Consider the following 25,904-nt stretch of genomic DNA (forward strand, 5'->3'; position numbering starts at 1 on the left):
TTTTTTGAATGGTAAAACACACTCTGAAAGAAGGAAAGTCATATTAGAGATACCTGAGGGTGGTCTCTTCGACCATGGCTCATCTGTAACGGCAGATGAGGTAGAGCCCCATCTAAATTTTCATCCAAAACATAGACCAATATAAACTGAACTAATAATGCATAGTAAATGTGCTCTAATTGAGAGCCACTGGGGTAGATTTGAGAAGTATATGAAGTATATGTAAATTAATGAAGTACAAATCTTTTAATGTAGCTTTTATTTAGTTCTGTTGTGTTTTATGTTTGTTCTGAGAATAGACATGACTTTCTTTTCCTCATTAGGATTCCTCCACAACTTGCAATAAATACTAATTCTAAGATAGCATTCTTTGCATGTGTTGTGTGTACTGAAAGCCTGTCAATTAACATAAGAGCGCCACCCTCAGGCCGAATAACGCAACCTTTGCCAAAAGTGTTCTGCATGTGTTCATTAATTAAAGCCTACAATATAATTATCATAAACTAGCGACCCTACATTTACAGCCAGGAGCTGCTACCGCTTGGGCCAGTAGGCAATCAACCAGAACACCCTAGCAACTGCTTGGCAACATACCTAAAATCACTCAGAACACCTAGGCAATCATTTAGGCACAGGCACATTTTTTAGTGCATTGTTAAGGCAATAGGGTGTTCTGGGTGTTTTAAGTGCATTGCTCTGGGGTTTCTCGCATGTGGGTTTTTTATGGCATTGCTATGGGATTTCTAGCGTGTTCTGGATGGTTTTTAGTGTATTGCTATGCTTTACGCGATTGTTGCTAGGGTGTTCTGGGTGATTATAAATCTCACTGCATTAATGTCGTTAGTACAACTGCTTTCAACTTACAATCTGCAAACTTATTTTGCTGTAAATTCTGTGCTCAGATATCATCATATAGCGCCACTATATCTAGCCTAGATAATTCAGCCATTGCCGTCACTCATTATGGGCCACTTGGCTGTGCCAGCGGCCCCGCTATCCACAGGAAGCAGCAGTAACTCTTCTGTGGTGCTTTGGCAAAGAGGAATGAGAAATCAAAGCACTTGAAATAGGATTAAAGCCTCTGCTGACCTACTCTAATGAACTTTATCCACTCGCAAGAGCTCCGTTCTCAGGGTACAGACTCCTGATGTATGAGTTTTCATTGTTCATACTGCTGAAAGAAAATCCACAGAATTAATGCAATGTAGATTCTTTTTTTTCCACCAAAAAATTGTTAAACTCTATGTAATTCAGAACTCATTAGCAACAACCTAGCTTCTGAAATGTATCACAGAAAACATTATGCAATGCATTTTTGTTTTATTTTTCTTATTGCATACTGTCACAAATGCAAAAGCTCTTTTGTGTTATAGGCTATTGCGTGATTTGCACTGACCTCACATAGTTTTGGTCTTTTAATCACTGTATATGGACTGTTTATGGAAAATAGTTTGCTTTATGTGTGTGTGTTGATGACTAAATAGCTAAAATCCAAAATGACCGTTTTCAGCTCAATATATTATAATCATCCAGTACTTAAATCGATACTCACCCATAACGTTATCCAGGTCTGCACATGCTCTACATTAGTAATAATGCATCACATCTGTTGCTTTTAAGAATGATGAGGCACAATTACAGCAACCAGACATTGCCAGCATACGCCACGGAGATGGTATCCTGTCATATAACAATTCACAATAAGTCTTAAATTATGATAAAGCACGTCAATAACACAAAGAGATGGAAAACTGGGTTTGTCAGGTCTTTGTTATTCGAATTTCTTTATATAATTGATCTTGATTATTTTGTTCAAGATGATTGAAGCTTTTAATAATAATAAAAAAAGGCAAATAACCTCATGGAGACATTTAGGTCATTATTTTGACTTGCACGGTTTTAAAAAACAGCATGAAGGTTCGATGTGACTGTGGTTAAGTAATTTAAACAAATGTATACCATTCATTAGAAATTTTATTAAAGGAACAGCAGTTTACGAAAACATAACTTGCTTTTCTGGAGCTGTTATTATTATTAATAAGTAAATGAATATTAATCATCAATAATAGTTCATGATTAACGCTTAATTTGTTACCTCTCTAACAATTAATAAGTTTACTATGGTGTAAATGGTAGAGAAGACCAGCTTTAGGTGATTTGTCTTAAAGTAGCCTAGGCTGGTTTGCTGGTCTTGTCTCCCAGCTGTTGGTTTTAGATGGGTTTTGGGAACTTGTGAGCTGGTCAACCAGCTTAGTCTGGTTTAATAATTTTTTTTTTCAGCAGATAATATGCCAAATCATACGGACATATTAAAGCTTACCAAGTTCTTTCTTACTGTTTTTGCATTTAATACTTTTTATTTATACTTAAGCCGTCTAATGAACGTCAGTACACACCTGATTTGCCTTTCTCTCAACAGATCTGGGACCGCATGCACTGTTCCGACCCTTTTAACAGACTGACAGAACCAGTAGCCAATGACGCTGCGGGGATCTATTTACTTGGATCTTATCGACCAATCGGAACGCAGAGGGGGCGGGACGTCGATGTCAGGAGGCGGAGCTTTTTCCAGAAGTTGAGTTCCCCGTCTGCTGTCATTAAACTTTCTAAAACTTCGCGTCAGTCCGCTGTTGCTGCTCCGCCAGCACGCACCGCCTGCCTTCTTCACACAGACTGTTGCTCTACGATATAGTACTCTTAATAATGCACGGCCATGACACTCTACTGCTTTTCTTGTCTTTTATTCTCTTTCGCATCGGACAGAAGGCAATATCAGGTAAGGCTACAGTACCTGCGATACTCCTGACAGAAATTCACCATGGTAACCGGTTACAGGTAAATATAGGCTAACAATATTGCTACAGTTATAGGTGCTAGGGGAAAATAAATACATTTACAGAAATAATCTGGAAGCTTCTACACTTATTCCCGTGTGAACTTATTTAAATGCTCTGCAGTAGTCACGATAACGGTGGAAACTGCGGTTACCATGGTAATTTCTCGGCGGGATCATTTAACCTGTAACTTTAGTAACTTTGTCCTCGACTTGGTTATATTATTTTAAGCTGGATATTTTTCCGGCTGCTTACAAAAAAGTTTCAGACACATTGTTTCAATTAGGATGAAATTGTTTATTTAAGAGCAATATAGGGCTTACCGGTCACCCAGGTTACGTTTCAAGAGGTTGGCTGCGTCTCAAAACCTAATAAGCTGCCTACCTAGACAGCTTTTTTTTGTGGGCTTCATGGGCGGAAAGAAACGCTGTGACGTCACGTGCGCTCTATTGGTAGAGTGCATGTTACATCACAGTGCTGAGAGGGCATGTGAGCTCATGCAACTGCATGATGGCCAAAACTGCTGTCTACTAGATAGTCTTCATCTTACAAGAGCACAGGAGGCACATTCTCTGTGTAGTGAGCCTCCTAACAAGACAGTTTTTAGAGCATTTTGTGCATTTTAGACTGAGATTTGAGAGTGCGTGCAAGCTCATGCAATTGTTTGATGCTCACAAATGCTGTCTAGATAGTCAGCTTACTAGGGTACAGAAGGCACATTCTCTGTGGCGTTTCATAACAGTGTTTGGGAGCATTTAAGACAGGTTTTTGGCTAAGGGCATGTAAGCTCAATGCAACTGCATAAATACTGTCTAGATAGTAAGCTAATTAGACTACGGAAGTCACTTTCTCTGTGTATAGTGGCTGCCTAACTAGACAACATTTGGGGCTTTTTAGACATAATCTTGACTGAGAGTGCATGCAAGCTCATGAAGTTGATGCTCAGAAATGCTATCTGGATAGTCAGCTTACTAGGGTACAGAAGTTACATTCTCTGAGTCGTTTTATGACAGTTTTTGTGGGCATTTTAGACAGTCTTTTGGCTAAGGGCATGTGAGCTCAATGCAACTGCATGATGCCTAAAATGCTGTCTAGATAGTCAGCTCATTAGAGTATGGAAGTCACATTCTCTTATAGTGGCTGCCTAATTAGACAACATTTGGGGGTTTTTAGACATTCTCTTGGATGAGAGTGCATGTAAGCTAAATGCAGTTGTATGATGCCCGAAATGCACTCTAGATGGTCAGCTTACTAGAGTACAGAAGTCACATTATCTATGTAGTGAACTGGGGTTATTGTAGGCATAATGGACTTTTTCTTGGCTGAGAATCCATGCAAGCTCATGCATCTGTATTATGCCCAAAACTGCTGCCGACTAGATAGTCATCTTACAAGAGTACAGGAGGCACATTCTCGGTGTAGTGAGCTACCTAAATAGACAGTTTTAGGGCATTATATGCATTTTAGATATATTCCCAACTGTAAATCCATGTTAATGCAACTGTATTATGCCTAAAAATGCTGTCTTCTAGATAGTCATCTTACAAAAGTGCAGAAGTCACATTCTCTGTGTACTGAGCTACCTTATTATAGAATTTTTTTTTGGGGGGGGGGGGTGGGGGGGGTTAGGCACATTTAGACATTTTAGGCGTTCACTTGGATGAGATTGCATATGAGCTCATGCAACTGTATGATGCCCAAAATGCTGTCTAGATAGTCAGCTCACTAGGGTACAAAAGTCACATTCTTTGTGTAGTCAACAGCCTAACTAGAATGTTTTTGGGGGAATTTTAGGCACATTTAGATGTTCTTTTTGCTGAGAATGTATGCAAGCTTCTGCAACTATATGATAACCAAATACTGTCTAGATAGTCAGCTTACTAGGGTACAGAAGTCACATTGTTTGTGTTGTGAGCTGCCCAATCAGAGAGTTTTTGTGGGTTTATTAGGAGCATTTTAGACATTGTCTCAGCTGAGAGTGAATGTGACCTCATGCAACTGCATGATGCTAAAAAAATCCTGTCTAGATAGTTAGCTTATTATGGTACAGAAATTGCATTCTCTGCAAAGTTTTTTTTTTTTTTTTTTTTTTTTTTTTGATGTCATTTAGAGATAATTTTAGACATTATCTATTGCCCAAGAGTGCATGTGAGCTCATGCAAGTGTATGATGTGCCAGCACACTGTCTTAGTAGGCAGCCAGTGTATCTTCTGCACTCTGGTGAGCTGCTTTCCTAGACAGCATTTTTAGGCATTACGGGCACAAAAAAGTCTGTTGGCAAAGAGCATATGTTACGTCACAGTGCTGAGAGAGCATGTGAGCTCATGCAACTGTACAATACATAAAAATGTCGTCTAGGTATGCAGCCTACTAGCTTTTGAGTGTGTACTACTTATGTTTCTGTTTAATCCTTTACTTACTCAGTCCACTTTAATTTTATGAACTCTTCTGTGCCGTCTATTGTTTTAACAACTTTATTTCACCCTTACGTGTATCCTTCTCTAACTAACTACAGGCAGACTTGTAAACTCAACTCTGACTTATAAAACTAGGAGTTGTGCATTTTTTTCCCACAGAACTTGGAAATATCAGGGAATTAAAAAAAATATAAAATTATTTGTAGGTCTGTAAAATCCTAAAAAATAGTAGAAATGCTTCTGGTTATGCTCAGCGCTAAAGATTTCATTGGATTTCCTTATGCAGTAATTTCGAATGGATGGAAAGGTCATGGAAACAGTTTTTTTAGGATCCATGACATGACTTCACATTGCACTGCTGTTCTAATTAAAACGTGTTGCATGTCTCCTAGCACAATCTGCCATGTACGAGACAGATGTGGTCGTACCGCAGGAGCTGCGGCCGGACGAGGTGCACCTGCTCCAGGGATCCTACAGGTGGAGCAGGGGTCGCAGACCACGCTCGGACCATCAGCAGGAGGACCACCTGTTTCTAAGGCTGCCTGCTTTTGGAAAGGAACTGTACTTGCAGCTCCAGAGAGACGACTCTTTCCTGGCTGAGGGGTTTGTGACGGAGGAGAGGACCAAGGAGGGCAGCGTTCAGCACAAGCCTGTTTTAAGTGTCCGACAGTGTTTTTATGCTGGAACAGTTCTCAATCACACAGACTCTTTTGCCTCATTGGATGCTTGTGGTGGACTGGTGAGTGGAGTTATTATGTTTATTACCAGTTTATCTATAACATTTAAAATATCCCTGAGGTCTAACCTTTTTAGAAGTTTGGGTTAAGTAAGACTTTTTTATTTTTTTAAGAAATTAATACTTTTAATTAGCAAAGACAGTGACAGCAAAAACATTTATCATGTTACAAAAGATTTCTATTTCAAATAAATGATTTTCTTTTGAATTTAATATTCATCAACTCAAAAAAAGTATCACTGCTTTGACAAAATATTAAGCAGCAAAACTGTTTTCAACACTGATAATCATAAGAAATGTTTCTTGAGGAGCAAATCAGCATTTTAAAATTGTTTTCACAAAGGTTTCTGAAGGATCATGTGACACTGAAGACTGGAGGAATGATGCTGAAAATTCAGCTTTGATCACAGGAATAAAATACATTTTGCAATCTCTGAAAATAGAAAATGTTTATTTTAAATTGTAATAATATTTCAGAATATCACTGTTTTTACTGTATTTTTGATCAAATAAATGCAGCCTTAGTGAGCATAGGAGACGTCTTTCAAAAACATTAATGGTAGCGTATGCTATTCGAATTAAGCACTTTTATTGCATTTTATTATTTGCATTTTGCATTGTGTGTTTTTTTTTCACAACCGATGAGTTGCGGTCACCAATATAGGCTATTTTTAAATTAAGTAGTTATGCATTATGTAATTATTTTACTGTCTTTTATTTAAGCTAATTTAATATACAGGTAACAGTAATTAAGGCCATGAGAACTTGCTTAAATGTCATTAAAATAATGTTGCAATGCTTTTAATTTTTAATGTCCTAAAAACAGATTTCATTTTCCTCATTGAGAATACAATTTCTTCTTATTTATCTTTTGATTTTGAGTTAAAATGTGACATTGACATGTTTTTGTGAGATTCACCCAACCACACTTTGAGTGTGTGCTGGTTATTTGACTTTGTGGTTGTGAGCATTCCAGGCCCACCCACAGGAGAGAGGCTGTGTTTGTTTGAGAAAGAGTTTCCCTGACTTTGGTCCTATTACGATCATTCCATCCTTCAAACTTCCTTTGAATGGCTGTGTTAAATGCCATCAATCAAACGTCTAAAATAGAAATGGCACTCCATTATCGTAAACTGTCAATTGTCTGATTGGTTAGAATACATTTTTTCGTCATCTGACTGGCCAACCTTACCGTGGCCAAGTTTTGTGACCTTCGTTGTGTTCTGCCCAATCTTACTGATAAACCTCACCGACTGAGTATTCATTTAACTGACAACTAGTTGACCATTCTGACTCATCTCTCTTTACGTTGACTCTGTGGGAAATGAGCTCATCGTCATTGTAAATGTTCCACCCACATGTGGCGAGGATGTTTTTGACACTTAAAGTGAGACTGACAGCTAGCAGATGTGAGGCTCTGGACGGCTGTGCAGATGAGCTGAAGATCAGCTGTGTGTTTTAACTAGCCCCGTTTGACATCTGTCTGTGACGCACATGGTTCTCTCTCCACAGGTCATCTATAGGCGAGGAAATACGATTTTGGATGGTGGTAACAGTGTCTTTAGTTAAGTCACTTTTATTTCCATAGTGCTTTATTCGATACAGATTGTGTAAAAACAGTAAAAACTGTAGAATCACTTATGAAAACTCAACTATTGAGACAATTCAGATTCTGTTGTCAAACAGCTCTAAAATGAGAGTAGTTTTATTATTTAGCTCAGGTTGGTTTAGTGTTTGTTCAGGTCAGATTAATAACAGTGTGCCGTTTTGTTCAGGTCAGATTAATAACAGTGTGCCGTTTCATTCAGCAATAAGCAGCTGTACAAAAGGCAGCGATGACGTTCGTTATTCAGCTTGAGCCAGTTCAGTGTTGATTCAGTTTAGTTCAGAAACAGTGCAGCAAGATGTGATTCAGCTGTAAAGCAGCTCTACAGAAGACAAAAGCTTAATTCAGTTCAAGTTGTGTTCTCATCTGATAGTGTCATATTTTTAGATACTTATTATTGAGTGAATTAATATAAGTAAATTTAGGGTCCGATGATTTTTTTTTTTTTTGGGGGTGTTATGTTGTGATTTTTATATTTTTTTTTTCTTTTTGGTGTTTTAAGATCTTTTTGTGTATAGAGGATATGTGTAGTTTTGAAGAGACTAAAGTCTCAAATCCAAAGAGATATTCTTTATAAAAGTTAAGACTCAACCACACCCCCCTAAAATGGATCACGTCTATGTCACGATATGGGAAGATTTGCATAACGCCGCCCAAATGTTCACGCAAAGAAAGAAGGCGTAACTTTGATTCTTGCTGTAGTATTGTTGTTGCCGCGCTGCCATGTCTTGAAGGCGTTGTGTGTTTTGTTGTGAAAGCGAAACTACTTTGTTTGGCCTTCCAAAAGAGGACACGACTAGAAATCAGTGGTTAAAGTTGTATTTACAACAATGTTCCAGAACAGTTCAACCCAAATATTCAGATGTGTGCAACGCATTTTATGAGGGCTGTTTCCTGATCTTTGAGCAGTGTAGAGTAGGCTTGTTGTTTGTCATTTCTCCAATCACAAATGCAGACATGGTTTTATGTTTACGCGGCACGATGCAACGCAAAGCGTAAAAACAGTCAAACAAAGTCATTATAATCAGTAATTATGTCCCCACTGGATGCAACAAATGCTTCGTTTGTAATGGGGTTTATTGGTTTTGTCTCATCATGCCGGGGCACGCATCACAGTATGTTAAGGGGTGTAACATTTCCGTCACACGCTTGAGGCATTTGGCCAATCACAACGCATTGGATAGCTGGCCAATCACAGCACACCTTGCTTTTCAGAACGATGAGCTTTGTAAAAAAAAGCAATGCGTATCAGAAAGGTGGGGCATAGAGGAGCAACAATAATGTACAGTATGTGGAAAATGTGTTTTTTGACCTTAAACCGCAAGAACAAATTTCATTACACCAAATACACAAAATAATGTTCTTTTTAGCAGCATCATATGACCCCTTTAAATTTTTTCTGGAATCTGTTTTTCGTTTCTTTCTGTTTTAATTTTTCTAGATTCTGTTTAAATGGTTTAATTACATTTTACTAACCAAAAAACATGTATAATTAATTGAAATCATGAAATGTATATTTAACATCAATTTATAAAAATGTAAGAAAAATATTTTTATCCCAGATTATGTTTTTTCCATTTCAATGCTACTGGATTAATTACATTTTAATTACCAAAAATCATGTCTAATCAATTGCATTTATAAAGCTTTAAAAAATACAATGAAATGCTTTATTTTTTCAGAAACTTTGTGTTGACTTTACATTTTTCTGGATTTATGATTTATTATCAAGAACAGTGGTAATCAAATGAAGCTATTGTACAGTCCTACATTTGATTTATTCATCCAAAATTTGTTATACGGTAAATTCCACTTTTTATGACTAGATTACGTGATTCTATCCACATTTTTGAAATCATGGAAATATTTATAGTTACAGTTATCAATTTTTTACAGAGCTTGTTGCAATGCTTAATAGGATTGCATTCTCTCTGAAGAATGCATCTGATGCTAACGTTGATTTTGTTCAAAAGAAGGTATCTCATAATTTTGCATTAATGCTGTCTATGTAGGGAGCTCAGTGGGTTTTGGGACAGTGATCTTCAGAACAGTAAGGAGTCTAATTCTACTAACGTCTATTTAGTAAGCTTGTTTAAACAATGTTGAAGTTGGAGAGGACCAAAACAAGGTCTTTCTGTCTGTTAATGTCATTTCAGATGTTTTTTACAGCTCTATCTCTCTTCAGAGTGTAGCCATATGTAACTGTACTTTGTTTAACCTGGTTCATGTGGGGTTTGCCTGTACTTGTTGTGATGAAAGCGTGTGTTTTACTGCCTCTGTGGGCAACTTCCTGTCAGCACTCCCATGTTCTCCTCCTCCTCCAGCCGCCCGGGGCTCTATGCACATCTCCCTCACCTCCATCCATGTGCATTTTCCACTCTTTTCTCCAGTGAAAGCCTTCGCTGTGCTGTGTGGATGCAGCTTCAATCCAGACTTTCCCACCTGACTGATCGCTGTCATCGGATTTGATGCTGACTTGGTGGTTTTTTGAGGGGCGTCACAGTCAGCTGGAGGGGAAAGAATTAGATGGCTAACGTACAGTATATGTGAGATCCTCAGCGGGGCTCATGATGAATGATCCTGGGTTTGCTGTCATAGAAAACACATCAGCTTCCTCCTGGAGCACATCATCTGAGATTCTATCTTCTTGAAGGAATATCAAATATGGCATTAGACTGTCAGATGGTTCATAATGATTACAAACACATAGTTTCACCCCAAATTACTTTGGCATTATTTACTGTGACAGAGACTTAGGTAGTGTGTTCATCCAAATTATGGCATTATTTACTGTACAGATGTGGTTTGCTAGTGATTATTTGACTTTATTTTCCATCAGTTCTCCATTTGATTTTAATTTAGCTATCATGTGTCTTTTCTTTGAATTGAGATACCTGCTCCATTTGACTTTAATTTCCATCAGTTCTTTAAAATATAGTGTAAAATTTATATGGACTCATTTTTCAAATTTTAGAGTGTGTTAATGTGGTTTTTTTTTTGGTTTTTTTTTTATGGTATTTTATTATATTTATGTTTTTTAATGTAGTATAGTCAATATCTGGTATATATGATTTATTTATTTTTTTAGTTTAATTTATATAAAATTTTTATATATTTGTATGTATGTGTGTATGTATGTATATAATTTCATTAATACTTTTTTGTTGCTTTAGAGAAAAATTATATCTTACTGTACAGTTCTGAGCATTCAGAACATTATTTCACAGATTGTCTATAGCCCCAAATTTTACGAATGCTATCCAGATAAAAGCTTTCTTACGTGCCGTCATTGAATGTTCCACTTCATGTGTTTTCTCGCAGACTGGCCTGGTTCAGACTGAAGAGGAAAGACTGTTCATCGAGCCAGTGGGCCAGGCCACGGATTCCTTCTCTGGCTGGGAACACCGAGTGATTCGGGAAAAGCATTCTTCATCAGACAGACCTACAACTGCTAAAGACAGCAGCCCAAAATTCTGCCAAACCATCCGAGGTTAGACGATCACTGCACTGAAATGTGGTGGGCTTAACCGTGTCAAGTGTGGCAAGCCCATTGATTTAGAGGTCACTTTAGTTCGGTTCTGAGCTCTACGGGGATTTAATTTTTTTGTCAAATTATGGGTGCAAGTGGGAAAAGTGGTCAATTTATGCAGTCAGTTACATATGCTGTGCAATAACTGCCCTGTTTAACCTCAATTTCATTAAAAAATCTTCACTTTTTTCTTTGCTAGAAAAGTGGTTCTCAACAAGAGACACATATTTTGGATATCCTACAATCATAAACAAAACCTGTCCATGTGGGCATCTGCCAAATGTGGGTAACTTCTACCAAGTGACAGATAAACATTGTGCCAAAATACCATTTATGTAGTGTTTTTAGAGCCTTTGACATCAAAAGATGAAGCCTTATGTAAAACCTTTTAGAAGTTGATTGGTTTTGCTTTTCTAATTATCATATGGTTAGTTCCATTTCATTATTTGCATTTGCTCTTGGTGATCCTTTTAGACCAGACCTGTGAACCTCTTTGGATCACGACCCAGCTGTTGCTCTAGGAGTCTGTTATCATAATCTCACGCTCAGATTCTCATGTGTCCCCCATCTTCCTCTTTCCTCCAGGACTTCTTAAGATTCAAGAGTTGTCAAGTCCGTAAATCAAGTGTTTCATAGCAATGTTATGACTCTGTGTAACTCTTTGATGTCTTCATCCTCTTAACTTCGCTGATAGACGGTGGGAGAGAGAAAGCTCAGCTGTTTTGCTCTTTAATGCCTTGATCACGCTGGTAAACGACAGTAAACTCCTGCTAGAACGTGCAGCTTTGTTGCTGAAATACTACCAGAAAGAAAGCAAGAATTCTGTTGGCCTGCTCACGTACATTAATAATGCCGTGCATATTTTCCAGCCCCTTGGGCCTTTCTTTGCCAGGATTATGGATTTTTCTTGCTGAAAGGAATTCGCATATTTGAATGTGGCCTCGGAGGCTCTAAACGCCTCCAGCACCTACAGGTTTTCATATTCCAGGGCAGGAAGTATTGTCTAAGAATATTGCATTATTGGATTTGTAGTTTACCCTTTGAAATGAAGATGCAATTATCCAAAAATCCCAGTTTGTGTATCAATGTGTTTGGACATATACAATCGTACGGGCCAACCAAAACAATTTATGGTATTTCCTGTTATACACTACCCTAGTTTGTGGCTGATTGCAGACTAAAAGTCCCCTTGAACCCTTAGCTCCTAGTTCACTTTTTTTTTGCTTTTGACTTTGTGCTCTATGAATATTACATAACCAGAAGATGAGAAGACCACCGGCAAGCTTGACAAGTAGATTTTTTCCATATGCCAATATCTGGGAATTTAAGTAACCCAAACCATCTCATAGTGGAAAAAAATAAAAAAAATACAGGAATTGAAAACAAAGGAATAAATGGATATAGAGTTTGTGTTTCAGGCATGCGGTCAGCCTCAAGCAATCTTGTCTCTGCTGTAAAAAAAGCTCCAGGTGCATTAGTGATTCTGTTTCCCTCGGCACCTGGTGTCTGCGAGTCAGTCAGTCAGTCAGGCGAAGGACCAATAGGCGAAAAAAGTGCCAAATTTGGGGGGAAAATTCTTTCCTTTGCACTCACGTCTGTCGGAGGCCTTTCAGCGGGCCTGCCAGAGTCTTCTCTCTTGTTTCCCACCAGTGTTAGGGAAGCTGATTCGAAACCTAAGCTTGCCAAGCTACAAGCTGCTCATAATTTAAAGTAGTTCAAATACAGTCAGGCTGCCCTTTTGATAAAGTGGTCTGTTCCACGAACAGTGTGATTTTCAGTAAAATGCGCTCATACAGTAGTCTGAATCAAGTTTGATGTTATTCTTATGTAAGCAGGATTAGGTTAGACACTGCAAAGCATTTTTAATAGTACTGTATTATAAAAAATCCTCGATTGCATTTTGCCAATGTCTATTAACCGGCAAAATACCAGAAGTGGTGCATTCCACAGACGAGAATCCACGAAATGCACCAAAATAATCATTAGTGACAGCCCTGATTTTAATGTATTTTGAAATGTAATTTATTCCTGTGATGCAAAGCTGAATTTTCAGCATTATAACTCCAGTCTTCAGTGTCACATGATCCTTCAGAAATCATTCCATTTTAGTCACACTTTATTTTAAGGCCCAATTCTCACTATTAATTAACTAGTAACTACGACTTTTGCCTCAATAAACACCAAATTGCTGCTTATTAATAGTTAGTAGGGTAGTTGTTAAATTTAGGGGTTGGGCTGGATTAAGGGATGTATAAAATGGTCATGCAAAATATGTGCTAGTAATATATACTAATAATATACTAATAAGCAACTAGTTAATAATGAGAATTGGTCCCTGAACTTAAGTTTTCGCTTCATATTTTTGTGGAAACCATGATACATTTTCAGGATTGAACAGAAAGTAAAAAGGAACAACTTAATGTCTTTTTTTATGAATTGAATGCATCATTGTAAAATAAAAGTATTATTTTCTTTCAAAAATCAAAATATCTTGCTGACACCATGCTTTTGAATCGTAGTGTTTAACAAAAATTTTTTATTTTGGAGTTTCAGGAACACAATTGCATGAACCAACTGCTTAAATGAATCAGACCTCCCTATTTTTTAGTGATAGAGTGAGTGAGAGACATTTTTGTTACCTAAACTCACAGGTGCGTTATGTAATGTAGCACAAAAATGAAATTTTATTGAATGATAAGAGAAAAAAATAGCATTTTGTTTCACTGCACTGCTGCTTCTTGAAAGGAAAAAAAATAGCTAGTTGTTTTCTAGTTGTTACTAGTATTTTGAAAACAGAAGTGCTGTCAGCAACTGAAAATGTAGTCAAGTCCTGAAGTTTAGTTAGTCTCTCCCCAGTAATACTGTCCTCCACTGTCTCTTCCTGTGGAAAAGCTCAAAACAGTTGAGTGAGAAAAGTTGAGCATTGCTTCCCCCTCAATAACCTCACACCAAAAACCAAACCAAACCGTCCCTAGAGGAGGATACTCACAGACACAGACCTTAAATCCATTAAACTCCAGGTGCCCCTCTCGGGCACACACACACACACACACACATGCACGCATGCACACATGTACACTGTCTGGATGCATAAGATGGATCAGGTTGCACAGTGGTGGCAGCAGGAGTGAGGAAAAGCTGCCGGTTTTCCGCAATGCTTCCTGCTCCATCCCACTGAAATACGATTCTGACAAAACACACTTAGCACTTCTAATCAGCCCGTGTAATCTGTGGAGCTGTACGTCCCTTGATCCGTTCTGCCCACACTGGCATGCCAGAAAGCTCAGGTTCAGCACAAATAGACACCTAGCTTCATTCTTCATCTCGGTACGTTCCCGTCATGAGTGGGGTTGAAGAGGATCAAGTATTCACACTGAGAGGAGGGAACGCCGGTCAGGGAGCAGACACAAAGACCGATCTGAGCCGGGAGGAAACAACGTGTGCAATTCGCAGGGCTGATCCAAGAAGAGTGCTTGATTGATGCGTACAGCACATTCACGCTGAACTCTGGGAGCGGGACAACCGGGGAGGGGCTGGTTAGTTTGGTGTCTGGAGAAAACAGAATCTACCTACAATGATAATGAGTGATTTGTCATTTAGGCAGTGCATTTATCCAAAGCATCTTACAGTGTTATTGTAGACTAATACTAAAACTAAAACTACTAAAAACTTGAAGTACATCTGAAATAGAATATAAATATGTACATTTTAGAAGAACTTAAATGAAAATGAGAAGTTTTGTCTGAAAATAAGTTTAAATTGAAGTACTAAAATTAGTAAATAATACTAAAATAATGCTGAGTCAGATGCATTTATTCCCCTCTCTATTCTATTCTATTTCTATAGTCTTTTGCAAAATATTAATAATGAATAGCTATGAAAGTAGCCTTGGTAGCATGGGCTCTAATAAAACGAGGCGCTAAGAGTAAAGACAGATTATAGTTAATATATATACAAAGTTAATATATATTAAGAATTATTTTTCTCTTTTAGCAAGTACACAGTAATTGTGTTATGGAAAAAATCTTAGGAAAGTCTCAATCTATTCTCAGATTTGCAAATACCAACATCTATTGGCTCATTTGTGTCTTTTTATTTCTATTATAAGCCATTTTAGGAGAAACATCATAGAGGATCCTTAAACAACTCGATGGAGAATGCTGTTAAGTCTAATGAGCTGAGGAAGAGCAACCGCTGAGCAAAAACATTATTTTTATTTTTTTAAAGACCATTATCTTTCAGCTGCTCTGCTATACAGAAAAAAGCATTTTTCTTTTACCTACCAATTTGATGGCCCTTGCACAGCATGTAAGAATGAACACACACACACGCACACACACACACACACACACACACACACACACACACACACACACACACACACACACACACACACACACACACACACACACACACACACACACACACAGGAGATTGAGCAGGTGTGGGTATGTGGTTTATGTTTCCCCTTCAGCACAGAAGTATTATTTATAGCCAGCCACATTGTTTTCAACATTATGTCCGCTCACAAAGCTTTAGGGGCCTGACTGAGAGATTTATCTGGAGATCTACACAAATATTAATGAATTTTGGAACGGACACAACAGCATCATGACCCGAAATCAGGTTAAATGTTGTGACGAGTTGAAGTGAGCCATTATAAACTGCAGCCAAAAGTAGCAATGACTCGATTGAGTTTTATCAAGACTAATGAACATGAAGATGATGTTATTAACAAATGGGACTGTTAAAGGAATAGTTCAGCCAAAAATCATTTACTCATCCTCATGTTGTTCCAAACATGTATAAAGCCTTTTAGTGGAATATAAAATAAGTCTAGCATGCTTAATCTCCTTTTTATTCATGTCAATACTGTGCGTGAAAAGCCATTTTACTAAAACACCATTAGTTCTCATAACCAACTGCAGATTGTAACAAATTTGAATCGGCAGAAATGTTTTAATGTGACTAGAGTTTCAAGGAAATAACCATTTTTTGTTCATCTCTCACGAAAAGCCAGTAAGTCGGGGAGAGTTTTTAAAAAATGTTTTTGAGAGAAGTCTCTTTTGTTCACCAAGGCTGCATTTCTTTGATCAAAAATACAGTAAAAACAGTAATATTTTTAAAAATATTATTACACTTTAAATGACTGTTTTCTATTTAAATATGTAAAAGTTATGTTAATTTATTCCTAGTCCAGTCTTCAGTGTCACATGATCCTTCAGAAATCATTCTTCTGATATGCTTCTTTTCTACTAAAGAATATTTATTATTATTTATTATTATTATTATTTCTGTTGATTGATTGATTTGAAAATCTTTTGTAACATTATGACGGTTTAGTGTCAATTAATTTTATGCATCCTTGTTTAATAAAAGTATTTTTTTCTACATTATTTTTTAAATCATCATTTTAGCATGTTAAGTTTATAATTTCCACCCCTAGCATTTTGAAAAAAAAAAAAAAAAAAAAAAAAAAAAAAAAAAAAAAAAAAATATATATATATATATATATATATATATATATATATATAATAAATGAATATATATAATATATATATAATCAATTGAAATTAAATTATTCATCGAACACATGGTTGTATTACACATACTTTGTGAATAAATAATATTTATCACATGTGCAATTATTGCAGTGCCCAGGGAGATGGGGTCCCCTAGCTGAGTCTGGTTCTTCTCAGGGTTTTTCTCCCTCTTCATCTAAACCGCTTATGGAGGTTTTTCCTTTGGCTGCTCACTGTGGCCTGTAGGGCTTAATGCATGACAAAAGCACTATACAAATCAAAAATGACTTGATATGGCTATTATATAGTCATTTGGACTGCATTTATGGTGCTGCTTTGTCATTTTTAGGCACTTGACAGCCCCAGTTTCCATTCACTTTTATTGTATTAACCTCTGCTAAAGTCTGTTCCACAGAATATTGAATGACATCAGAGTGAGTAAATAATGACTGAACTCATTTTTGTGCGCGCTGCTTCTTTAAGACATCAGAAGAGCAGGAGTACCTGAGTCAGCTGTTCAGGTCCTTTGTTATTACAGCTCTAGATGATCGCTTCCTTACCATTATGGGTGGATTGTTGTTACTCATTACTTGTTTTATGATCGTCTCTGTCTGCAGGAATTATTGCTGGTATCAGCACATTGCTAGAAAATGTGTGTCATTTTCAGTGTCATTTGTGGTGAAACCCAAGGCACCACTAGTTTCCATTGTCTCCAGTCAGATGTGCCTGAAAACAGCTGAGAATGGAAAAAATGCTTGCACTGCAAAAAGAGCGTGTCACATTAGCACCATATGTTGTGTTACTCATTTAAAAATGTGCGCACACCCACACAAACACACATTTCCTAAACACCTGTAAACATACAGCAGAGACCCTCATCAGAGGGACCCCCATCAGGGAAAACTTACACTCAACTAAACACATTTTCCAAATCACCTTTTTATATCAGTGGTCCACATCAGTGTTGTTTTACTATTATTTAGATACTATTATAGTATATATTAATGTTTTGAATTAGATTTTATTTTTATATATTCAGATTTAATTTTAATTAAATTAATTAAATTAATTTAATTTCAGTTATTTGCTGAAATTCCTAACATTTATAATTTTCTAATGCATGTGCTTTTTTAGTTTAATTTAAAGTTTAAGGCAACATTTTTCAACATGTCACATTAAATTTTTTCAAGTTAAAGTTTTACATCTAATTTAATTTTTGTTCAGCTTAAATTCAGTTAACAAAAACTATTTTTAATAGTTTTAGTTAAAAATAAAACTGGTATAGATGAAGCCTAATTCTACCAGGCTTTTAGGATTAAATATGTGCTACAGTCAACATTAAGATTTATTAACACATAAACTTGCATTAGGTAAAATTAAAGTTGACGTGCAGCTAAATATATTTATATATTTATAGCTATCTTTAAATACAAAGCACATAAAGGTAGTTGCACTTGTTTGTATTCACACAGAAGTGCTTCTTTCCTAGCAGATCGTATACTTTCATCTGTTGATCGCAGTGGTTTTATATGGTGCTAAAACACTGGATAGGAGCATTTGCTAAAAATGCCTTTAATGTAATTCAATTCAATTCAATTCAAGTTTATTTGTAGCGCTTTTTACGATACAAATCATTGCAAAGCAACTTTACAGAAAATTAAGTTTCTACAATATTTAGTAGTACAGTAAATGTATTATGCAAGGTTTTTTTTTTTTTGGATAAAACAAAAAAGGAAGGAAGCACAATGGATTGCAACAGATGCATGTATGCCTGTATGCCATCATTGAACATTTTGGGAGCGTTTAAGGACGAATCAGAGGGTTTGTGCAAGCCAGCAGACAAACTAAAACTGGACTCCAGATGGTGGAAAACCACCGAAAAAACATGCTAAACTTGATACTTTAGAAAACATTTGCTAATTGACTTTTTGACTTGTGTTGTGGTAAACACTTATTTGCTTTTCCCCAAGGTAATGGATCATCAAATCTCTGGGCATGTTTAAAGGTGTCTTCAGTAAATACACTCACATACACGCTTAAAAATAAAGGTGCTCCACAATGCCATAGACTGACATTTTTGTCTAAATGGTTCCATGTAGAACCTTTAATATCTGAAGAACCTTTCTGTTTCACAAAAGGTTCTTTGTGGTGAAAGAAGGTTCTTCAGATTACTAAAAGGTAAGAATGAGATGGCTGAATGGTTCTTTGTGGAACCAAAAATGGTTCTTCTGTGGCATCGCTTGAAGAACCTTTTAAGCACCTTTATTTTTAAGAGTGTACACACTTATGCTTCGGAGGAAACCAGAACAGTTCGTGTCAAGGAGCAATAGTTGTTCCTCATTCCGCTTGTGTGTGATTGTTGGCTGTGGTGAAAGTGTGTTATGAATGGATTTTACCTGCTGACAGGTTTGTGAAAGGATCAGCTGTCAGCCATTAACCTTTCAAATCCTCATGGTGAGAAGAAAAAATAATCTGATATTACTTCCCGAATCTAGCATATACAGTTATCAATCAATGCCAGTATCAAAATTGCATATCAAAGATACAAAAACAAACATTTTACACACACACAGAAAAAAAGTTTCTTAGTTTTTTGTCTTGTTTTCCATTACACATATCTAAAAAAATTTAATCAAGATGCATTTACTTGAGAAGGACAAATTATTTTATTGAGTCTTTATTGAGTAAATGTATCAAAATCAGTTTATTCTTAAAACAAGAATTTTTTTTTTAATGTGGTAAGAAAATTATCTTTCTTTTCCTTTTGAATTAATTGTATTTTTCTTTTTACACTGCAAGAATTTTTTTCTTGTTTTAAGCATAAACTTACTTAATTTTGGTAGAAAACAGTAAATGTATGAGTATACGTAAGCAAGTGTTTCTTGATTTGTATGTTTGGATATTTGTAATGGAAAACAAGTCAAAAGAATGAGAAAAGATTTTTTTTTGCAGTGTATTTAATAAGCACAACAAACCAGAAACATGCATTAAGAAAGTAAACAGTTATTTGATGTTGACTTTTTTTTGTTGTTGACATTTTGGTTTTATTTCTGTCTTTCTTCGTTCTTGTGGTCAGGTCTTGCATCTGGTGGACATTAGCTCTGTCAAAGGTTTGGACTTGGTTACAGTAAAGCTGTTGCCTTTGTTATGATCAGGTCTAATTGTGCACACATACAACATATGGAGTGTAATTCTGAGGATGATAAACGTTTATTTAGATACAAAATGTGTCACCTGCCTAGATGCAGTCAAATATCATGCATTATAAGCGTAATGTTTAAAGAGTTTCTCTCTGTTTGTTATTGGTTTGTTTATCTGCTCCAGGAACTGCTTGTCCTGTGTATCAATCTCAATGTATTTGTATATGTCTCTCTGAGTAACAAAGACCACATTTCCTGACATAACTGCAGGTTTGATGCTAAGACATCAAACATAACCTGAACACAGGTGGATCTTACTGCACAAGCTGGATTTCAATATTCCTGCTTGCAAAATGTTGAGCAGGCATTCATGTTTGCACAGTGTAAACTACTGTTCAAAAGTTGGGGTTTAAAGAAATACTGTAATACTTTTATCATAAACATAAATAGATCAGAAGTGAGAGTAAAGACATTTATAATGTTACAAAAGATTTTTGTTTTAAATAAATGCTGTTCTTTTGAACTTTATTTTCAGAATTCAGAAAAGATGTAACATGATGTAACTGATGATGAGAAATTTTTCCTGAGCGGCAAATCAGCATATCAGAATGATTTCTGAAGATCATGTGACACTGAAGAGTGGAGTAATGATGCTGAAAATTCAGCTTTGATCACAGGAATAAATTACTTTTTAAAATGTATTCAAATGGAAAACTGTTATTTTAAATTGCAATAATATTTTACAGTAATTTACAGTTTTTTAAATATATTTTTGATCAAATAAATGCAGCGCTGGTGAGCAAAAGAAACTACTTTGAAAAACATTCAAAAATCGTACTGACCCCAGATTTTGAACATTAGTGCTTAGTATTTCTCTGGCCTAACAGTTCTTGTGTATGTGTTTTTTTTTTTTTTTTTTTTGTGTGTATGTGTGTTAGAAGGGAAGAAGGAGAAGAGGGGGTGAGGGGCAGGGGGGGTGCGATGAGGGTGGGAAGAGAGTACACGCTGGAGACGATTGTGGTGGCCGACGCGAACATGGTTCAGTATCACAGTGCTGAGGCCGCCCAACGCTTTCTGCTCACCGTTATGAACATGGTTAGTCTCATAAATTGGTAAAACACACCAGTCGTGTTCAAAAGCAAATGCCGCATTCATTTTCTCCATAAAGAAATTGTTTTTTAACAATATGTATAATAGGGCTGTGACAATAAATCTAGATGCATCGCGATTCGTGGATCGATTCAGAGATTTTCGGTATGCATCATGATTCTCTCTGGAATCGATTCTTAGCTTAGTTTTTAACAGATGGTTCTCTAGGCTAGTTTCTAACTGCACACTCAAATGCTCATGACTAGGGCTGCACGCTATGCTTCGCAATATCGCGTTCATAACCGAATGCGATTCATCTGCGATTATGACGCGATATTGCGTAAGTGCCACTCCATTTGAAAGCAGGTGATGGACATTTAGTACTAATCACAGAACCAGCTTTACTGACAAGACATGCATGACAATCGCATGCGATTAATCGTGCAGCCCTACTCACGATGAAGAGCGCTAAAGAGCGCTTGTGCATTCGGCTGAGTAACGCAAGTGTTTAAATGTATTTGCACCTCGGCTCAGAATGCTTTTATGATGCAAGATTAATGTAAACACAGCCCACTGTGAACACCACTGTAATATGTTTCAACATTTATGGACATGATTATTTTAGGTTCAAGTGATGTGTGTGTGAAAGTACAGGAAGCAAGCAGAGTACGGCAGTTTCTAAAGCGTGCAGTGCCATCTGCTGTTAAAAACGAAGCTCAGAATCGATTCGCGAGAGAGTCGTGATGCATTCGGAAAATCTCAGAATCGAAGCAGAATCATTTCTCGATTCACGATGCATCGATTTATTGTCGCAGCCCTGCTGTATAATCCTCAAGACAGACCTACAGTGAGTTCCAAGGCTGTGATGAGCGAGTAATCCACAAAATGTTCTCAAAAGGTTTTGTTTCAAGACCCAGATTTTGCTCAAAGACAAAAATGTCCTTAACCCGATAAAGTCTGACATATGAAATAATTGCCAGAATAATCCAATATTTAGAACTGGAACAGTTTATTGCTTAATAATCTAAAGAAATTTTGCATTTATGTTTCTTATCTTTTTTGGTTGGGTATGATATTTGCTACATCAGGTTTTTATGGCTCATATAGTATGATACAGTGAGAATATGGAGCTCATACTTGAGAAGGAAAGGCACCTCCATTTTATTCAGATGCCCAAATGGAGCAAAAATATGCAATTTGTTGCAGATGCTGTTATTTATATAGCCAAAAAGATGATATTCTGAAAGCTTGTAATGCAAATCAATGAGATCTTTATATACAGTATAACAGACTGCTAAAATAAAATGTCATAAATATCAGTGTCTTAGTAAGATGCTTATTATTAAACGAATATTTTTATGATTAAAGTTCTATCTTTAAAACATATAATGCAATGCAAAACAATGATGATTGAGAGATGTATAACAAATAAATGAAATTTGTATATCAAATAGGATAGAGTAGGCTTTATAGGGTTAAAACTGCGTAGGCCCAGCCCTGACACAAGCTGAATAGGAAAATTGACAATTTTGGTTTCCAAATGAATTTCGATGGTGTCATGCTCTCGGCAGCCTTTAATAAATAAACACACTGTGGTCATTACAAATGTTTATTCATGCTGCATGTGTGAACCCGGATTTAATTCAGTCCGGCCTGTGTTTTCTTTTACTTTGCGTCCATGATTTTTACAGATGAGGGGATGTCAGGCAACCTGTCCATGTCGCCATCTGCCTAATTTGGCTTCTACTTAGTAACAGATGAATTTGTGACAAAATACTGTCTAGTTTGAGGCATCAAACAGAAAAAATATTGGCAGCGTTTTATCAGCATTTTATTTTACTATTCTAATTATCAACAGTTACGGTTGTATCTTGTAGTTGTTTTTCTTTGCTGTGGATGAGAACCGCTGGCCTAAGCTAGTGTATTTGCCATGGTTTTTGTTTATGTTGATAAATGGTTTAAATGTATGCCTAAACTGCATATTTTGCACGTTTTGCACGTAACCAAGCATTTGGACACTGTTAAGTCCTGGCAAGAAGAGAATGGGCTCATAAAATAGGATGGAGAGACAGATAGCGGTTGGGAGAGAGTGTGTGAGAGCGTAACATTTGCTCTGCTGACCGCAGCTGTGCTGTGTGTGAGAGACACATTCATGAGTCGGCAGCTCTCAGACACACACACACACACACACACACACACACACACACACACACACACACACACACACACACACACACACACACACACACACACACACCACCACTCTACTTTATCACACACCCCTCTACTTTATCACATGGGCTCTGTTCCAGAAATGAGTGTGCTGTCTGTGTACAGAAAGCAGCAGTTGAGGCGACATATGTTAGAGGTATCCAATCAGAATTTAAACTCATAGTCTTTCTAGTACAATATCTTTCTAAGTAAATGCACCTGTAAAATGCTGTTTGCTATAGGAGTGGGTATAGCTAGTATTGTGGCTTAGAAATGCCATTTAGCCTTATTTATATACGACCTTTGAATTAAATTGAATTACGACCTTTGAAACGAGATATTGAATTAATAAAATGTTGGATGAGACTTGATTTGATCCATCTGGGATTGAATGGACTGTAAGTGGTTGTTTCAGAATGGAGTCAAGTTGTTAAGAGAGAATGGAAAAATTGAAAATGAAAGAGATTCATGAAATTAGAGGTGGAGAAATTGCATATGAATCAGTGTTTTTATTCTTAATTAAAACTATGAAAAGTATTTAAAACTATTTAAAACAGTTTTTGTTAATTGATATAAAGCTTACTTAAAACATGAAAAATAAGAAATGACTAAAACTGAAACAGAAAGAAGAATAAATAATTATATGAAGCTAAATAGAAATATAAAAACTAATACAGATGAAAAATTATTAAAATGTAATTAAAAATGAAAATATAAAAACTAAAAGCCAATTCAAAATATTTATAAATATTATCATGGTATACCATTAATATATATTTATTAAAAGTATATTTTATATTTTTTATACAAAAAGTATATTTATAGTTTTTACTTTATATTGACTTTAACATCTTTTGTGTTTGTTCAGATTTATGAGATGAGATGTTTGTGTAGGTTTGAAAGGAAGGAAGAAAGAAAAAACATTTTGCATTGTGTATTTCAGAGTGAATGTCCTCACTCTTATCAAGTTGCTCATTCAGAACAGGTTCATAAACAGTGTTTGCTGTGAGCGTCTGGAAACAGGCCTGCGTAATAAAGTACAAACAAACTGAATATTGATCTGTAAAACAGTTCACACAACAACACCTCACTGCATCTGCTGCGGTAAAGCAAAGCTTAATAACTCAAGAACGGCCCTTTCTACTGCATCTCTAATGACAATGATGAGTCATATGAAGATTAATGTAAAAATGAATGAATTGCCCAGATGTGTGTGATTTGGTAAGAAAGTACACCTCCTTTTTTCCTCTCTGAGGTCCTTAGATTTACATTCTTCACAGGCGAGTTCGACACCGCTGTGGAAAATTGTGCTGTTCTTCAAATCAGTCTCTGCGATTCCCATCCAGATGCTGGTTTCTCATCAATATCTGAATCCTCCCTTCAGTTCAGCTGTATACTTCTTCATTAACTGCAGCCCACATGGAATTGCCATTGGTTTTTATTCTACAATAGTCAGTACAAAAGTTTTTTTATGGTATTGTGAATCACACAGCTTACATCTTTGAGGATGATGATAGTTCAAACTCCTCTATTTCTTTTATAGAGATACTGCATGTTATATTTAAACAGTTATTGTTTAGCAATTTGGCTTCTGCTGATGTGGTTCGTCAATAACCAATGGTGGTGCTTCTACAGAATATTTACTCAGAATTGTTCTTTATCCACACAAATTGTAGGCATATTTGGGAACTGACACAATGATATGCTAACATTTCTGTTAATATGCACAGATACAGCCAAATGCCAATATCAAAATGCCCAAATATCACGAATTATATCATTAGCTGCACCAAACAGAATCGCAATAATAATAATAATAGCATTTGTCTTACACATATTTAATTGAAGTAAAGTGTGTGTGTGGGGGTGTATTTGCTCTGAAATTTGTATATTTGAGCAATCAGAGGACAGCTAATTTATCCAATTTGTTTAAAAATGTTTAATGCAAGATGTGAAATACTGTAAACTTGTAGATAAAACAACCCAGGTTTATTTTCCACCCTGTTTTTCAAGAAGTGTGAGGGTGGGGGGGATCAATTATGTTCACCAATACATGAAGAAAAAACTTTTTTGAGTCATGATGCAAACAAGTGTGATTCATAGAATCAGTGTTTTGAATTGATTCAGTTGATTCATTCAAATAGATGCTTTGAACTAATTCACAGAAATGAATCAAACTTACTAACTGTAATATCATTTTTGCATTAACACTCATTTTCAAGTCACAAGACAGAGCCGTGAAACCCACAGAGACAATGTCTTCAGAGTCTACAGCATTGGCTCTTATTTTTCTCTATTCACTTCTTTGAAATGGTACTGAATACATAGCTCAGTATACCAGCTAGGCCAAAAAAATAAATAAATCAGCTGATATTGGGCTATTTTCATATCAGCATCAGCTGATAACATGCGCTTTGATGATTTAGCTTGCCCTTTTGTCTAAAAATCTGCTTAAATTACTGAAACGTACTATTGATACTCATTTTTCCCTTTTTAAGTCAAACTGGTCAGCTGCAAAACAGCTTTTAAAACTGAATATCTGTTTTGTTTTTTGTGTTTTCTGAATAGATCAAATCACATAGTTGATCAATAAGCTAATTCTTTCATCTGATTCTCTCTCTGTAGGTGTATAACATGTTTCAACACCAGAGTTTGGGAGTGAGGCTTTATATCCGGGTCACCAAGTTGGTTCTCCTGCACACCCGTCCAGTAAGTGATGTACAAACATTAGATCAACATCCAGATCTATGTTCTTCATGACTCAACCTGTCATTTATCTGCTGTCTTGCTGTTTTATTCCTATCCTCAGGACTTGTGATG

The 25,904-nt window shown here is 36.3% G+C and overlaps 2 protein-coding genes across 2 annotated transcripts in view; both read left to right on the forward strand.

Moving 5' to 3' along the window:
- The first annotated feature begins 2,510 nt into the window (after positions 1 to 2,510).
- LOC109052088 (A disintegrin and metalloproteinase with thrombospondin motifs 17-like) lies at positions 2,511 to 13,183 on the forward strand. Its single transcript, XM_019069556.2, has 3 exons — positions 2,511 to 2,776; positions 5,644 to 5,990; positions 10,915 to 13,183. Exons 1-3 carry the CDS (start codon positions 2,704 to 2,706, stop codon positions 11,086 to 11,088), a joined length of 594 nt encoding a protein of 197 aa, XP_018925101.2. The 5' UTR covers positions 2,511 to 2,703; the 3' UTR covers positions 11,089 to 13,183.
- A 1,279-nt stretch (positions 13,184 to 14,462) lies between these two features.
- LOC109064724 (A disintegrin and metalloproteinase with thrombospondin motifs 17-like) overlaps positions 14,463 to 25,904 on the forward strand; it is an 86,042-nt gene continuing 74,600 nt past the window's right edge. Inside the window, exons 1-3 of the mRNA XM_042761333.1 lie at positions 14,463 to 14,560; positions 20,723 to 20,879; positions 25,710 to 25,793. Of these exons, the coding sequence (XP_042617267.1) occupies positions 14,463 to 14,560; positions 20,723 to 20,879; positions 25,710 to 25,793 (339 nt within the window). The remainder of the gene's footprint in view (positions 14,561 to 20,722; positions 20,880 to 25,709; positions 25,794 to 25,904) is intronic.

Source organism: Cyprinus carpio, chromosome A7 (assembly GCF_018340385.1).
Source record: "Cyprinus carpio isolate SPL01 chromosome A7, ASM1834038v1, whole genome shotgun sequence".
NCBI classification, from domain to species: Eukaryota; Metazoa; Chordata; class Actinopteri; order Cypriniformes; family Cyprinidae; genus Cyprinus; species Cyprinus carpio.

Coding starts and splice junctions, on each gene's coding strand:
- LOC109052088 (XM_019069556.2), top strand. CDS start 2,704: ATGCACGGCCATGACACTCTACTGCTTTTCTTGTCTTTTATTCTCTTT. Junction 2,777..5,643: donor CGGACAGAAGGCAATATCAG/GTAAGGCTACAG, acceptor CATGTCTCCTAG/CACAATCTGCCATGTACGAG. Junction 5,991..10,914: donor TGGATGCTTGTGGTGGACTG/GTGAGTGGAGTT, acceptor GTTTTCTCGCAG/ACTGGCCTGGTTCAGACTGA.